Below are 18,101 nucleotides of genomic sequence, written 5' to 3'. Positions count from 1 at the left end.
ACAGTGTAGTAGGGTGGGTTTGTGAAGTATTATAAATTCTAAGAAAAAGATTCATGATTAAACTTTCCAGTTTACCAAATACAAATTTATAAAATATGGCCATTATATCCCCAAAAGGTCCCTAATCAAAATCTTAAAACACGTTTGGCAAAATGCTCATGGAGCACTGTGTTCGTATTAGCCCAGGTAGCAGACTTACAACCCTTATAATGAAAGGTCTGTAAGCATATGGTATTTAAAAATCACCCTTGGGGCGCCTGGGTGGCGCAGTCGGTTAAGCGTCCGACTTCAGCCAGGTCACGATCTCGCGGTCCGTGAGTTTGAGCCCCGCGTCAGGCTCTGGGCTGATGGCTCAGAGCCTGGAGCCTGTTTCCGATTCTGTGTCTCCCTCTCTCTCTGCCCCTCCCCCGTTCATGCTCTGTCTCTCTCTGTCCCAAAAATAAATAAATGTTGAAAAAAAAAATTTTTTTTAAAAAAATAAAAATCACCCAAAGGTGTTTGGGGGGGGCGGGGGGGGGGGGGAGTGGCGTGGCTTGCTCAGTTGGTACAGCACGTGACTCTTGGTCTCAGGGTTGTCACTTTGAGGCCCCTGTTGGGTGTAGAGATTAGTTTAAAAAAAAAATTTTTTTTTTTTAAAGTAAACACCCAAGTGAATCATGGAGAATTGGAAAGCAAGCATGGTGAGCCACTGAGGGATCAGGTGAAAATGACAGGGGTCTCTTCCTTACTACTATTTCCTAGGACAGAATTTCTGAAAGAGATGAGCACTTTATGGAAAAAGTGGGCCATCTGAAGCACTATAAACATCTTCAGAGAAAAAGATTGAAAAGGATTTTTAATTTAGACTAAGACACCTGAAAGACATTAGGAAAAGTACAAGGCAACAGGGGGAGAGAGGTGACAGAGGAAAATGCACTAGAGTGTTCCCTAGATGGAAGGATTGGGGGAAGACAAACCACTGACCACCTTAGATAATTGTTCACTAGCAAGTTTGAGAAGCACTGGGGGAAAAACAAAACAAAACCACACCTATAGATAGAGTCAGTGTGACACAAGTAAGGGGAGCCCTCAATCTGGAGTATGTGTGTGAAGATTCTTCTAAACTCAGGTTGCTCAATTCTGAACCATCTCCCACCCCAGGGATAGAGAACCCCAAGAACAAAGACTGGGATGAGGTAGAAAGGAGCTGCCAAGAATAGAATTATGTCACAGGCTCAGACACTTAGGCACAGCCCTGGCTGCAAGACTCTCCCCTTTGCTCAGAGCCGTTTATTACTAGCTCCTGCTCCCTGCTCTAAGCAGCTTCTTCCCACCCTCAGCTTGCCAACATTACTGACATTCCTGACTATAAAACTCCTGGGACTGGAGCAGGCAGAAGACTTAAAGGGAGAAGAACCCAGCAATGTCAGAAGGCTTCCCGAAGAAGTTGGCAGGCTACCACAGGGTTCCACCTTCAACTCCCAGAAATGTGTCACCAAGCAGGAGCCAGGACGAGGAGTACCAGTGTCTCCTGGCTCCAGGTCTGGTGCTGACGCTGCACCCTCACTATCTGCTTCTATTTTTACAACCACACTATGCTCTTCCCACCCCCTTCCCTAGTGCTTATAATTTCACAGACTTCCTTAATGCCCAGGAAACTGGTTTATATATGGTGTTTCATTACCAAACATAGGAAACTTTCTCATATTTTTCTTCTTTCTCCTTTTCTAGTAAGCATTTTGGTTATAATTAGGTGGATTCCAGGTCCCAGAGTTTGTTTTTGTTTTTAACTAGGTTCCACACCCAATATGGGGCTTGAATTCAAGACCTTGTGATCAAGAGTCTCACGCTCTACCAACTGAGCCACCCAGACACCCCTCCCTACCCAGCCCCCTCCCAGAATAATTCTTAATACCATCTGTCACTCTCTGAAGTGTCTGGGTTTGAAATACAAATTGTATGGCCATCTAGTTATAATACATCTATTAAGCTGATCAAATAAGCATATTGCCATTTCAGAACGGTAGGACTAAAGACAGCATGGGATAAAAGGAAACACATAGATTGGGATGTTGAAAAACAGTGGTAGAGTTCTTCCTCTATCCTTTAGCATCTAAGTAATCTTCCCCAGAAGATTCTTGGAAGGAAACATCAGTGTGTAGAACTTGAGCACAATTAAAACCATAGGAGACTTGGGAGAGAGCACACAGGAGAGGGGTAGAAGGATAATCTTAATCTTCAGGCTGAATGTGGAGACTGACACTGGTCTCAATTCCACAATGAAAAGATCATGACCTTTTTTGAGATGAGCACTGGGTGTTGTATGTAAACGATGGATCACAGGAATCTACCCCCTGAAACCAAGAGCACACTGTATACACTGTATATTAGCTAACTTGACAATTAAAAAAAAAAAAAAAAGTCAGATGCTTAATCGACTGAGCCACCCAGGTGCACCCGTTGAGCCTGCTTAAGATTCTCTCCCTCCCTCCTCTAAATTTTTTTAATTTTTAAATTTAAACAAAAGATGGGGCACCTGGGTGGCTCAGTCAGTTGAGCGTCCAGCTTCGGCTCAGGTCATGATCTCAAAGTCCATGAGTTCGAGTCCCAGGTCGAGCTCTGTGCTGACAGCTCAGAGCCTGGAGCCTGCTTCGGATTCTGCATCTCCCTCTCACTCTGCCCCTCCCCCACTCATGCGGTCTCAGAAACAAATAAACATTAAGAAAAATTAAAAAAAAAATTTAAACAAAAGATCCTAGGAGACTTAATGGGATTTAATGTGCACCTACTCTATTCCTTAAGAAATATATATTTTTAAAGTGTGTATAGGTAGATAATATTGAATTTTTATTTCAGGATAGTCAACATGGTGTTATTTTGGGCCTGATAAGGCTAGGAACCACTTGCGTAAAGGAAGAGGCCTGGACTTTGACTCAAATTTATCTGGGCCCAAAGACATCGCTTTAGACTGAATGACTTGAATAATTTACTTTCGCTCTGAGCTCTAGTTGCTTCATCTACAGTTGGTAGTCCTTTCTAGGGCTTTGGGTAGAAACCCACCATTTCAGATAGGATAGCATGGGTTAAGTGGTAAGGATAGGTATTCAACAATTCCCTTCTTGGGGGGCCTGGGTGCCTCAGTTCATGGAGCACCCAGCTCTTGGTCTCAGCTCAGGTTATGATCTCACAGATCGGGAGGCCAAGCCCTGCACTTGCAGATAGTACAGAGCCTGCTTTGAATTTTTGCTCTCTCCTTGTCTCCACACCCCTGCCTCAAAAAAAAATCACCTTTTTAAAGAATTCCTTTCTTCTTAGTTCTTAAGATAGGTTTCCCTTTCCCCACTCACCTTTACATAAAGGCAGGAAGATTAAGATAGGAAAGAGAAAGTATAAAGAATATAGAAGAAAGGGAGTAAAGGGGATCATGACCATCACCTAATACCTAATCACACCCAGTACATGCTGCTAGTATCAAATGTGAAAAGCTTCAAGAGGTTAAATTAAGATTCTGGCCCTGGAACATGAAGGACCTAGTGTTAATGCCAAGCACAGAAACCACTATTATATTAATGCACTATGTAGATATGTGAATGGTTTTAAGAATGGACATAGAATTATCATTTCCTCAAATTTGTTACGGTTATATCCTGTTAAGGCCACGTAAAATTAACACTGCAATTTAAGAACCTGTGACTTTTACAGATGGAGAGGATCTACAGGATCATCCTGGATTTTAGCCATTAAAACAAAAAAAAAAAGTTGAGGGGTGACCGGCTGGCTCAGTCAGAGCATGCAACTCTTGATCTCAGGGGTCAGCAGTTCAAGCCCCATGTTGGGGGTAGAGTTTACTTAATAGTAAAAAAACAAAAGAAACAAAGAAAAAAGAAAGTTAAAACTATTCTCCTACATAGGCTTTATCTCCAGGGAGTTTTTTCTTTGGTTTGGTTTTGTTTTTAAAGAATAGAAAATGACACTTTCTAAATGCTTGAGTTCTTGAGCCTCTTAACCAGTACTTACAGATTGGTTATACGTTTCTACTTTTAAGTAGGCTCCACACCCAGCATGGAGCCCAACAAGGGCTTACAGACTTGAGCAGAGATCAAGAGTCAGATGCTTACCCGGCTGAGCCACCCAGGTGCCCTGATGGTCACAGATTTCTAAAAACAAATATTCTATCACAGACAAGGTCAAAGGTCCCTTCTTGCTTTTCACTTATCTATAGTAGCCACAAAACCTCCCTGCTGTTACTCATGCCCAAGCTTCAACTTCCTAGTCTGCATTTTAAGCACCAAACCTCAGAATACTCAGCATACCTATAACAGCAGGGCTGGGGTTTTTAAGAGGAGTAAGGAAAGCCAACTTTTAGATCCCAATCCAGAAAAGCAGTGACAGTCATCCACCCTCAGTCAGCCAACCTCTGTTGTCTATTTCAGCAAGTATTTAGCCCAAAGGTATCTGTTAGTCACTTCAATCTTAAGTAGTTTCAAGGAACATCTTTTGTCACCTCAGGTGATGGGCATTTCTAAGGAGACACAGGGAAGCAAAGAAAGCACAGGAAACCTTTTCAGAAGGCACAGACTTCTTAGAAGTTATTTTAAATTGGCTTATCACCATTAAAGACACAGTATCAGCTCTCCCAGCATGAAGGACACCCTCTGGGACACTGCAAAAACCCCAGTGACTGTCATTCACAGGCCTCAGAATCTCCTGAGGTCTACGCCCTTGCTTCTGCTACTACCAGCTGTACAGAACAGATATATAGTGTTTAAAAGTGAAAGGAGGAGAGGTTTATAGTCACAGATATGCATGTATTTTCACACATACAGACTTGTAAATTCAGAGAGTATTTTTCTAGAAGGATGGCCAAGAAAGTGGCCACAACAGATGCTTCTGGTGAAGACTAGGGAACTGTGGTTCTGGGTGACCCACTTTTTTCTTCTAGTTTTTATTTTGTGATATATTATTATTTTTCAATTAAAACCTGGTTTCATAGAACATCATTTACTCTATAGCTCCACTATGGACTTCTGCTACACAGAGAATAATTTCTGCTAGTAGATTCAGTAAATGAATGAAACAAAATTAAGAGACACCACTTTCCTTAACTTATGGATACCCTTAACTGAGAGCCAACAAGTGGATGAGAAGAGGAGGACCTGAGAGGTAGGATGGAACTACTAACACCAGGAGGAAGAAACTAGACACATTGGATTAAAAATCGATTGCATGAATTAGTTATAACTATCCTGCTTATAATCCAGTTTTGAGGCAACAAAAGACCTTGTATGGTATAACCATCCCCGATGTCCAAGCAATATATTTGATGTCAGAAAAGCAGAAAAACATACCCTAACTTCTAAAATTTTATTTCAAGTTTATATTACTGCACCTTACTGAATCATACATGGAATTGTTTTCCAAAACAGTTCAAAACACTTCATTTTTAATTTATCCGATTGACAGAGAGCACTGTCAGCATTTCGGTCTTATACTTTCTATCCAGAACTTAATAAGAAGGAAATGATCTCTAAATGATTTTTTTTTTAAATTTTTTTTTTCAACGTTTATTTATTTTTGGGACAGAGAGAGACAGAGCATGAACGGGGGAGGGGCAGAGAGAGAGGGAGACACAGAATCGGAAACAGGCTCCAGGCTCTGAGCCATCAGCCCAGAGCCTGACGCGGGGCTCGAACTCACGGACCGCGAGATCGTGACCTGGCTGAAGTCGGACGCCCAACCGACTGCGCCACCCAGGCGCCCCTCTAAATGATTTTTATAAGAACTACCAGTAAACCAAAAAAATTGTGAGAAGTTATTTTTTTAGTGTTTATTTTTGAGAGAGACACAGAGTGCAAGCAGGGGAGGGGCAGAGAGAGGGACACACAGAATCTGAATGAAGCAGGCTCCAGGCTCTGAGCTGTCAGCACAGAGCCCAATACGGGGCTCAAACCCCACCCCCATGAGGTCTTGACCTGAGCCAAAGTCAGATGCTTAACTGGCTGAGTCACCCAGGCACCCCTCTGAGTGATCATTTAAATACACTAGGGTCTCTACAATTTCAAGGATTTCTTTAGTCCATCCACTTGCAAAGCAGAGAGAACTTTCGCTGTTTTGTTTAGCATTTTAGAAATAAAAACAACAACAACAACAACTCTGGTTTGAAGTCTTATTCAGTTTCATTACTACAACTTTCCTCTGTAGCTCTAGCTTTGCATTTGTGGAATCAAAATTACATGCTAGGTATATACGCTGAGCAGTAAACGTACACATGGCTCAATACTTCAGGGCTCTGCCATAACTTTCCCAGCCATATCCCAACTCACCTCTCTTTGATCTCTGCCTACCATATCCCCATCAGCATATCTCGTACTACTGGTAACATTCTTCATTTTCCACCTTGTACTATCAACATATGATACTTATCTTCGTTTGCCTTGTTACCACCACACCTATATATTGTAAGCTCCAGGAGACAGGCACTTAGTAACTTCTGTATTTTAATGCTTTGTGGATTCAATTAAAAATAAATGTTACCTTTATGTACAAACTCTGGAGAAACATTCAGGCTGAAAAATACTTTGGATCTCATTTAACCCAGTGGTTTCCAAACATCTATCAATAATAGATGACAGGCCAGGGATATAAGGGAAAGGTAAAATTCACAATATGCAGGCCCTAGCCCAAATCTACAGAGGTGGGTCCCAGAATCTCTGGTTGTTTTAAAGGTCTCCAGGTGATTCTGAGATGCACCAGGTTTGGGGATCACTGGTCTCGTCTACCAAACACATATTACATATGGAGAAACTGAAGCCCAAGGAGATCGAAGACTTGCCCAAAGTTGAAAAGCAAAGTAAACAGAAGAGCATGAACATCAGCAGAGGACAATGATGAAATGGAAACCACCTGGCAGAGTTCAGAATGAAATAAAAGATAAGCATTAACTAGATCATCATCCTAGACCATCTTTCTATCACTGAATGTAGCAACTGCTGAATAGCTTTTTTAAAAATACGGGGTTTTTTTTTTTTTTTTAATAAATTTTTTAAGTATGTACCTCAGAATATTGGCCTAAGGAGTACTAGGCAGGAAAAAAAAGGGGGGGCGGGGGGGTAAGTTCCACAGTCAAGTAAACATAGGGAATGAGAAACACCAAGCTTTTTAAATGTTTAGAAGACTTCTTAAAGCCTTTAATATGTAATTATGAGTATACAAAACACATCTCCTCCAAAGTTATCCGACAACTGAAGACACTTTCTATGATAGTATTTCAAGAGATTAGTATTCCTTGGAACACATTTTAAGGAAATTCTAGCTTAACCAGAAACTAAGTTTCTAATCTTCGAATTGAACTGGAGGAAGGGGCTAAATATTTTTCACCTTTATGTTCCCAACATCAAATACAATACTGGACTCATAGTGAGCACTCAGATAAATGGACTCCTTCAGCAAAAATTGGTTAAAGGTAATCAGGCACAGGTTTATTTGGTGGGTAAATAAGTTAAAAAGTTGGATTACAAGAAGTCTCACCCAACTCTAGAATTATAAAACATTTAATACCTGGCATTTACCTAGATGTTTACATAAATTATTTCATTTATACTTGGTAGCTCCTAGCAACACTATTTTACAGGTGAACAGAAACCAAGCAGCCACTAACTTGCCCAAAGTCTCAAAGAAGTGGCACTCCCAAACACTGAGCTATATTGTCATTCAATGCTTCTACTAGACAGGGGCAGGGAAGAGGCGGGGGCAGAGTTTAAGGATAGGCACAGAGGAGTTAAGCATGACAACCTCACAGAGGGTTATCCAGAAAAAAGTACATACATGCTTATGCTAGCAAAGCTTAAGAAAAAGGTTCCTTTTTCTTAAAATGCAAGAAATATGAATGGTTAAAAAAAAAAAAAAACACTTTATAAAAGCTCAAAATAGGCCAACAAATGCCCAGTCTGGCTGGTGTTGGTCACTGACTCAAGAAGTATCCACCTAAGGGGTGCCCAAGTGGCTCAGTCGGTTAAGTGACCAACTCATGGTTTCAGCTCAGGTCATGATCTCACTTGTTCAGGAGTTCGAGCCCCATGTTGGGCTCTGCATCTGGCGGCATAAAGCTTGCTTGGGAGCTTAAGTCAGACTCTTAACCCACTGAGCCACCCAGGAGCCTCTATATTTAAAAATTCTTAAATGGGATTTAAAAAATATTGGCACCCAGGTGGCTCAGTCGGTTGAGCGTCCGGCTTCAGCTCGGGTCAGGACCTCACGGCTCAGTGAGTTTGAGCACCACATCGCGCTCTGTGCCGACGGCTCAGAGCCTGGAGCCTGCTTCGGATTCTGTGTCTCCCTCTCTATCTGCCCCTAACTTACTTGTATTCTCTCTCTCAAAAGTAAATAAACATTAAAAAAATGCTTTTTTAAATATTGGCAAGTGTTGATAATTGTTGAAGCTGGACACCTGGGAGGTATTATACTAGTTTCTTCCACATGTATTTAAATATTCCATAATAAAAAGTTAAAAATGAGAAAAAATTACTGCATACCAACTGCTAGTCCCTGCCTAGAGCAGTTCTCAAATTTATGGCAAAGACAGGCAGTAAATCAACAGTTATTCAGTTTGTAAGATTTATGGAAGCTAAGAAAAGAGGCAAGGAACCTTGAGGTAGGCATGGGGATGGGGGGGAGGGGGAGCTCTGGGTATGGACTTCTAAGTAAAAGTGCTTTAATTAATTAAACAAGGAAGCTTTTAGACTGAGGTTGTTCTAATACCTTGGCAGCCTATGTAAGCAAACCAAAAATCTACACCTGCAAATGCCTCAAGAATACAAAACCTAGAGACAACCAATCACAAACCACCAACCAGGCTTTCCTAAACAATGCAAAAGAATTGTGCTTTGCTTCCACATCTCTTCTGTAAAAACCCTGCCCCTCACTCCCTACACTCCTAGGAGTGTAGAACACTCCTAATCACTTCTGTTTTGGCACTGCTCAATTCCAGTCGATTTTGCTCAAGTAAACTCTTAGGATTTTTAATATGCTTCAATTCATCTATTAACACAGTTAATAGAGAAAGTCAAGGGGAAAGATTCCCAGGGAAAGGGAAGAACAATGCATAAAAGTCATAGGGAACTGAAAATATTCTCACATTTTGGACAGGCCATGGAAGAGATCTACCATTCCCTTAATTAAGGAAGTCTTCAAAATACCTATCATGCCCACAATGCTCTCCACTGGGACTCCTTAACCACTGTTCACCTGCCTTTGTACACATGCCCTACAGGCTGGACCAGAGAGAGCCCCTGATCCACAGGTTCATGGGTCCTGTCCCACCTGTTCTGTACCCAGACTTGCCAACACAGAGACTCACTCTCAGGGAAGTCGATTTGAGACAGAATGGGGCACAGAAAGTAGACAGGTAACAAAACAAGACAGAGATGAGGCAATAAGAACCTTAAAGGCACAGAAATCAAAAGGCTGAAAGGCATTAACCAGTCAAGACAAGAAAGCGGGGATGGAGGGAGGAAGAGATTGATTGATTGAAATGGAAGGTCAAGGACAGACTTGTTCTTGGTTCTCCAAGTCTAAAGCTACTGCTTTCACCTGGACAGCATGAATGATTGTACAGTTGTCCATGGAACCTGAATGTCCAGCTGCAGAGGCTATCCTGAGCTTCTTTACCTCCCTATACATCCTCATATAAACAAACCCACACATACAAGTTGCCTAAGATAATCCAAGTGTCTCCATCTCCTGCTATCTGCAAGAGCCTTTCATGTCTACTCAGGATGGTTGGAGTGGTGGGAAGGAGTGAGGGAAGGCAAACGGACCAGCCGTTAGCCTCTGAAGTGGCAGGGGAGGAGTGTGATTGGCCACTGCCCAGGGATTCAGACTTTAGGATTAGCCACATGCCAACCTCAGGGGATTTCCAGCACAGAAATCAACAGTTTTATTCATTTCTAACCCTCCTGACAGCAATGAGGTCTATAAGGCAGCTGATTAGATTCTCCCACTTCTCAAAGTCTTTTGAGTTTTTTGTAAAAATAAATAAATGAAGCTGATGTTCATGAGGGATAGTAAGCATATATATTGATTGTAATATATTTAGAACTTATCAGACGGTACTATGCAATTCCAGAAAATACCATCATATTCAACTTACAAAATATGTATAAGGAAAACATAGCAAATGAATGGTAAATTGGGTTTCTACTTTATAAAACACAAGTCAAAGATCATTCCTCTGCTGAAAAACATTTGAGTTCTTTTCACTGCTCACATAAAATCCATACAGCTTCAAGGTTGTTTGTAGTCTCATCATCTACATCTTCAGCTCCTACTGTATCTACCATTTACTTATCAGACTTTCATGGAGCAGCTAAACTATCTAGCTACCCTAGGGACAATATTTAAAAAAAAAAAAAAAAAACAAGTCCCAGCCCCTCCTCCCACCTCCCCACCACTGCTGCCCTGGAAGACAGGAGTAACTAAATTCAATTCAGTGTGTCAACGTAATGTTAAAATCATGCAATAGTGGGTATTATACCCAATCTAGACGGACAAATTCACAAGGAAGGCTTCTTGGAGGAGGTCACAGTTGAGATCGGAGAGGTGAATGGGAGTGATCAGAAATGAGAACAGCACAAGAAAAAGCATAGAGAAATGAACAGTTAAGTATTCTGGAATAGAGTGGATGGTTAGAAGAGATTGGAGCAGTAAGCACAGGACAAGACTTAAGAGGGAGGCCGGAATGGAGACATTGTTTAGCTGGTGGGGTATTTGTGTTCTCCCTCCAAAATTCAAATGGTGACTCCCCAAAGGGGATGGCATTAGTAGTAGGGCCTTTGGAAGTTACTTAAGCCTTGAGGGTAGACCTTATGATTAGGATTAGTGCCTTATCCGAAGTTCCAGAGAGACTACCGGCTCCTCCCACCATGGGAGGACACAGTAAGGAGGTGCCAGCAATGAACTAAAAAAGGGACCCTCACCATAAGGTGCTCATGCACCAGCTTTTAGAACTGTGAGCAAGAGATTTACGTTGTTTAAAAGCTACACGGTGATATGGTTATAGCAGCCAGCAAGGAATAAGGCAGGAAGTAACTGGGAACGCTGAAGGTTTCTAATAGGTATGATCAGACCATCAAAATATTAAAATAGAAGATGGGCAGGATCAGGAAAATCATTTTCAGGGTGCCTCTTTAGCCTCAGCATTGTAATAATCTAGCAGTAACAAATGTCAATACCCTCCAACCAAAGACCACCAGCATTTGTCACCTCTAGTTTATTGTTCTTGGCATCAAGGGACACAGCATGCCTTGAGGCACCATGGAGGAGTCTGAGTAAGAAGATGCTAGAAAGGATCTGGACTCCTGTGAGGTGATTTGCAAGCAGCTCCAAGGAAACAGGAGTCTGCTCTAGATAGGGTGCCATCAAGAAGTAGGGCGATTCTAGGACTATTTTAGTAAACCGATCACTAAGGTGGGAGAAGTTATCAAAGCTAAAGCTAGGATTATTAAAGGAGCAGCAATCATTTAGATCAGTCACCTGGTCTGGGGGGGCAGTAGGATACCTGGTGATTTTTGTGGTTTGAAAAATGTTCATGTTTTGTTTTCTGTCCAGGTATGATGACAGAGTAGTCTTATGATTAGAGAGCAGTCTTTTAAGTAGTGTTTGTTTTTGTTTAAGTAATCTCTACATGCAACGTAGGGCTTGAACTTACAACCCCCGAGATCAAGTCACATGCTCTACCAACTAAGCCAATCAGCCAGGTGCCCCCAGAGTGGTCTTATTTTTTACTTGACCTATAAGTCACAGAATGGTCTTTTCCAATTTTGATGTTCTAGGAAATCATTTATGCCCGACAGGAGAACACCAAGGCCTACCTGTGAGAGTCAGGCCAGCTCCCAGACAGCAGGGACTGCTTTTCTCACTCTTACACTCCTATTTAGATCTGTTGGACTGGCTTCAGAGTCCTCATAGCTCAATGGTAAAATTCACACTGAATTCCTAGTTCCTTCATTTTGTGTTGTGGTTCCTAGGAGGGACTGTAAGTCAGTCAGTGAACCCCATTTTGCTTTCGTCTTCCTGGATTTCCCATTCATGAAACAGAAAGACATGGTTCCATGTTGGGATGAGCACTGGGTGTTGTATGGAAACCAGTTTGACAATAAATTTCATATTAAAATAAATAAAAAAGAAAGACATGGTTCCACTTGCCAGTTATCTGCATTGCTGGGAAATTATAAAGTCTGCAGTGCAGTTCATGTTCTCCAGATGTGCCACATAAATACAGAATATTGACTTTCACAAGAGCTCAGTGCTGATGCCAGCAAGTTGAAAAAAAGCAGTTTCTGGGAAACTTCACAAGGCAGCTTCACTAACTCAGCTAGGAAGCAATTCTGCTTGTAAACAAAGTCTTCAACTTCATAATTTCTGGAATTTTTAGAGACGCAAGAATTAGATAAAAATAAATCTTAGCTTCCCAGTTTCCATACTTTGCCCTCTTACTCCCCTCCACCTTCAAGATATGAGGGATGCTCCTCACTCCTACCTCCATCAAAAGCTATTCTTTCTTGGGGCGTTGGGTGGCTCAGTCAGTTAAGTGTCCAACTTCGGCCCAGGTCAGGATCTCACGGTTTGTCGGTTTGAGCCCCTCATCTGGCTCTCCGCTGACAGTTCAGAGCCTGGAGCCTGCTTCAGATTCTGAGTCTCCCACTCTCTGCCCCTCCTCCACTTGTATTCATTCTCTCTCTCTCTCTTTCTCTCTCTGTCTCACACACACAAAATCAATAAACTAGTCTTTCTTCACACTGCAATATGAAAAAATTAACATCTATAGAAGATAGCAGTATTATAACTAGTACTAAAGCTTCATACTAAAGCTACAGGATTTTAAGTACAGTGAGGATTCATTATTCAATGAATATTTGAGCTCTGTTTTGGATACAACTATAGGCCCTTTGGGGCTAGGTCTGTAAATAGACAAAATCCTTGCCTTTGTGGAGCTTATATTCTACATAGGAGAGGAAAAAGACAAGTAAGTTCAATATACATAGGATGTTAGTATCAGGGAAAATTAAGGAAGAAAAGGAACAGGGATGCTGTCATTTTAAATGGGATGATCAGTACCAGGCTCACTGATAAGGTGACATTTGAGCAGACTAAGAGGAACAACATTCTGCAAAAAGAGGTTCTGGTAAAGACAACAGCCCTAAGGCTCCAGAATTCAAGGAACAGCTAGGAAGCCAGATTGGCTAGAGCAGAAGGAACAATGATATTAGAGAGGTATCAGGGCCCGTAGCCCATAAGGTTTCGGCTTTTGCTATAAGTGAGATGGGGAGCTATCAGAGTTTTGAACAGATAGAAGTGATACAGAATGTGCCTCACGGGAGGCAACTTTTGAGATTTACTATAGAAATGGGGTAACAGATGAGATGGGACAGGTGAAAAGGTAAGGTTTGCTTTGTTGAGAGGAATAACAGAATTGCAGGTTGCATAAAAAAATAGCTTGAAATTAAAATCACAATTCTTGAAACTAAAATCTGATCTTCCCAAGAATACTGCTTTACTGGCTTGCTTTACATAATTGAGAAGTTAGATTTGCTTGACCCATTCATTCAATGATTTAGTAACATATATATGTACAAATATAACCAAATCAAAGGAAATTATTTCTGATATTTGTAAGGAAACTAAGGTTTCGGTTTCTGGAAATGTAAGGTATCTAACTACAAAACTGATTTCTCTAAATGCTTGTTCAGATTACCTTTCTCCAATCTTTCCACATAATAGAGAATTAAGAAAACAGGTCATGGAATAAACTATTGTCAAACAATCACAGTGGTCAAATATTCAAAATGCCCCTTCAACAAATTTTATGACTAAAGCTCAGGCGTTTAATGATCAACTCTTTTATATAACCTGAATATTTTAAAAGATTGTATTAAACCTTTTGTAAAAGTATCTCTGCATTTACAGAAGTGAACTGCTCTTTTAGGCAAGACTTTTCTCTTTTTATTGAATTGCTCATTTAGTGGTTTAGAAAAAATATCAGCTGAAAGGGATTTCTGCATAATTGGCCATCTGTTTCAAGGTAATGATCACAGACTGCAGCCTACAAGTGATTCATAGCTTAGATTCATAATTTCCTTAGCTTCCTCCTTCAGAGACCTTGAAATAGGTGAAATCCAAATTAGTTTCACAACAGCATTTTTTTTTGAGACAGTATTTTTGTGGGTAAGTCTGAGGCTTTAAAATAAGTTCTTCTGGGTTTGCATTTGGAATTTGAATGCAGTTACCAAGATCCTCATAGCTGCCATGTAATGGACTTGGAACCAGGAAACCTGCATTCAAATCCTGGTTCTGTCCAATACCAGCTCAGTGACTCTGGGCAAGCTACTTAACCTCTCAAAGCCTCATTTAACTTAACTATGAAAAGAACCCTTACGCCATCGCTATGGTGAGCATGGAATGACCACACTGTAGACTTGCATGCCTAGCACAGCCATGGGCATGTTATGAACTCCCAGTAAATCTGCCACACCTGAAATCAGGTCAGGCCTAGTCCTTCCTTTTCCCCCTCCTTAAAGAAGGTTCAACTTTTTATACAGTGCTATTTATAACCTTATAGCCACCTCTCTAGGAAAAAGGCAGGACTTCAGAGTTAACAATCGTTGAAAAAAAAGGGGGTAATTTTTTGTTTTGTTCCCCCTGACCACTCGAAAGTTTATACTATGATTTCCCCCTTGAGGGCAGGGGGAAAGGAGATGGGAAATGGGAGCTCACCATAGTGCATTTTAATAAATTACTTGTTTCAAAATGAACTATGGACATATTTAGGATATACTATACTATGATGACCAGTGTTTTATCCTGGATATACTTAACTATTCTTAATCCAAATGGAAAACTCACATTAATGTTGGCTGTATACATAAAGTAACATATTTGGAATTAGAAAAATAAATCAACTTTGATATAGCAGGTTTAGATTATCTTGGAATTTTATCTAATTCAGTGCATTTGAAACTGAAAACACTGAAAATGACTGCGAAGCTGTCAGACACCCTGGAAAACTTGGGAAGCAATACAGTAATAGAGGTTCGTGGAATTTGGAGTCAGGAGACATACACATACACCTGGGTGTAAACCCAGGCTCCACTACTTCGTGTAATTTTGAAAAGTTTGAGAACCTAAACACCTGTTTCTTCTCTGAAGCAGTGATGATAGTAATATTTTTCAGGAATTAAGTGGATTAAATAAAGTCATGCATCTTGAGCTCTCAATATTGATAACGAAGACTATTAATGCAAAGCAACTAAATCTAGAGTTCCTGGATACAGGAGAGACATTTAAAGTTGTCAGTTAAATATGCTAACAAGGTTACTTAGCTTAGAAACCAGAAGATCCAAGTTTAAGTAACATCCCAGGTTTTTTTTCTTGTTAGTTATGTGACCTTGCAAAGACCCAATCACTTTGTACTTAGCTCCTCACTTGTTAGGTATTAGTAATATTAGTTACAATTTGTTAAGCACAGACCATGTACCATGCAGTCTGGTAAGTTTATTATATAGGAACTCCATCTTTTTAAGGTTATTTTTGAGAGAGAGAACGTGTGCATGAATAGGGAGAGGCAAAGAGAGAGGGAGACAGGAGACGGAGAATCCCAAGCAGGCTCCATGATGCCAGTGCAGAGCCCAACACGGAACTCGATCTCATGACCCCAGGATCATTACCTGAGCCAAAATCAAGAGTCCAATGCTTAACCAGTGGAGCCACTCAGATGTCCCCAAACCCCAGTCTTTACAACGCTTCAAGGTAGAGGTTACCTGATTTTTAAGATTTTACTTTTATCTCCACACCCAGTGTGGGATTTGAACTCCTAATCCAGAGATCAAGAGTCGCCTGCTCAACCAACTGAGCCAGCCAGACATTCCTGTTCTCATCTGTTTTATACATGGCTGAAAGGGAGGGAAATTAAACTTGTTCGAAGCCACACAGCCAGTAAGTAGAACCTGGACTCACATCCAGGCTTATGGGTCTCCAAATCCTGTCCTTGGCTACCCAATGAACTACCTGTGCCACCTGCCTCTCCTAAAGGACTTTGTTCTTGTGAATAGAGCTTTCTGAAATTGAAATATCCTTAAAATATTGTTACTATTCTAAATCAATATAAATAATTCACAAAATGGGTTTGTGATTTGCCCCTCGGCTCCTGGGAAACCTGAAAGAACAAAAGGTTACACTTCAAGCGCTCTTTCATCTCCCCTTGGAAGTTTGCCGTGACCTCAATTTTACTTGAACAGGTCTGATAAACAACATTAAACAACAGAAATCAAATGCACCTCTGTGCCATTCAAAGGCAGCTCTCTATCCTCCTTGGAGTCCAGGGCAACATCTCGTGCTCTTCCTGGAAATGCGGACAAAATATTTTTTTGTGCTGACTTACATTTGCACTTCGCGGGAGGAAGCATAAAATAGCCCCATAAACAGCCACATAAACTAGTTCTTTCTGAATCACGCCCACGGCCAACTCCAGCTCCAGGCACGCAGGTAGCCATTCTAATTAAAGCAAGTTGCAGCCCCTTTTCAAAAATATGGTGCAAAATTTTGAGCTGATTTTCCCTCTGAAAGTTGTGTTAACTAGTCCCAAGTAGTTAGCTATAATACTCTCTAGTTATCCACCCTTGGTACAACAAATTCCTTGGTGACGCCACCAAAGGGATTCTGGTGTTTGGTGCTGACACCTGTGGGGCTAAGGGGACCTCGGTTCCCTATCACCTGGAAGGTACTTATCTCTCCCCTCCTCAATCTGGGAGATCCTCAGCGTGACCCTCTCCCGACTGCATAGGAAGGAGAGTAAAGTCCAGATGCAGTCGAGGGTGTCAACTTGCCCAGCCGGAACTCCACTCTGGGGAGGCGCTCACGCCCCGAACGACTAACTCTGGGACAAGTAAAGCATATTCACTTACATGAGGAAGAAAGATCGCCTCCGGTTTCCCAAAAGCCAGGGGCCTGAGGAATGTGACCTTCTCGGGGCTGGGACTTACCTTTCCCCTCCCGCGAGGCCCTCTCAGTGCCCCACCAGCGCTGCAGGTGGACTCCATGCCGGGCTCAACACCCCGGCGCCCCGCCAGCCGGGGCCAATTTAAGCCGGTGCGGCACGTGGAAGACAAGGGGGGCGCGCGCGCGCCAAGCTGAGCCGGAGCACCTGGTCCTTACCTCCGACGCCGAAATCTCGAACACTGCCGCAATCTTGGCGTAGAGCTCCTGGATGCTGGAGAAATTCTCCACTCGGCCCGTGGCGCTGCCGTGCGCCAGCTGCGTGTGGAAAACCAGCTTGTGTGTCGGAACCGGGGGGTCCGGGAGGCTGCCGCCGCTCGCGCCCGCCTGCTCGCCCTTCACCAGCCGAGCGGTCTCCTTGGACTTGGTTTTCATCTTTCTCCGCAGCCCCAGGGGCATCTTGCCTAGCCAAGGGCGGGAGCCCACCTGTACTGCCAACCGCCGCCTCCCCGGCTGGATGCCTCGGACTTTGAGCTCAGGCCACGGGGCTCCGCGCAGGTAAAAGTCGCCGCTGGGCCAATGGCAGAGGTGCTTCCGCCTGGCCGCGCCGGGTCAGCGGCCCCCTCCTTCCTCGCGAGGAGAGGCACCTGGGCCGCAGCGGCCACCTGCCCTCCCAACGCGGGGATCTGGAGACAGGAAAAGTTGGGCCCATTCCCGATTCTCATCTACCGGCTTCTCTCCCCGCCTTTTAAAAAATGCCAAGATTTCCGTAAAAGCCTTGGGATGCTGAAGCTACAGAACACATCTTAGAATGCAAACACGCTGGCCTTTCTGGTAGGACCTCACACAAGACTGGGCCATTGGGGATAGGGAATAAGGTAGGAGTCAGCTTTCATCGGCCTTCTCTGAGCCTCACACCCTGCGGGGCCGAGTTGGAAGGGAAAGTTTTGAGACTGGTGCCGCATTAAATTCATAGTCAAACTCTCTCAGCCGGGTCTCGGCGCCTCTCAGTAACCCTTTTTATCCCCCACCCCCATCCCCACCCCCTCCGGCAGTTTTCTCTCCCAAAGGTTCAGCGCTCTTCCCAAATCATGTGCTCCACTCCCGCTTCTGGGTCTGTGCAGAGCACCCTGCCT

General features: G+C 42.6%; 1 protein-coding gene across 1 annotated transcript in view; it reads right to left on the bottom strand.

Annotated features, from left to right (window-relative positions):
• GIPC2 (GIPC PDZ domain containing family member 2) overlaps positions 1 to 17,828 on the bottom strand; it is an 80,998-nt gene extending 63,170 nt beyond the window's left edge. The window contains exon 1 of the mRNA XM_086717369.1: positions 17,185 to 17,828. Coding sequence (XP_086573495.1) covers positions 17,185 to 17,424 — 240 coding nt within the window. The 5' untranslated portion in view covers positions 17,425 to 17,828. The remainder of the gene's footprint in view (positions 1 to 17,184) is intronic.
• Between the last annotated feature and the right edge of the window lie 273 nt (positions 17,829 to 18,101).

This window comes from Puma concolor, chromosome C1, assembly GCF_028749965.1.
Source record: "Puma concolor isolate L17-30 chromosome C1, mPumCon1.1.hap2, whole genome shotgun sequence".
In the NCBI taxonomy this organism is placed as follows: Eukaryota; Metazoa; Chordata; class Mammalia; order Carnivora; family Felidae; genus Puma; species Puma concolor.
The sequence above is the reverse complement of the archived record's forward strand: the minus strand, read 5'-3'. Positions and strand labels throughout refer to the sequence as shown.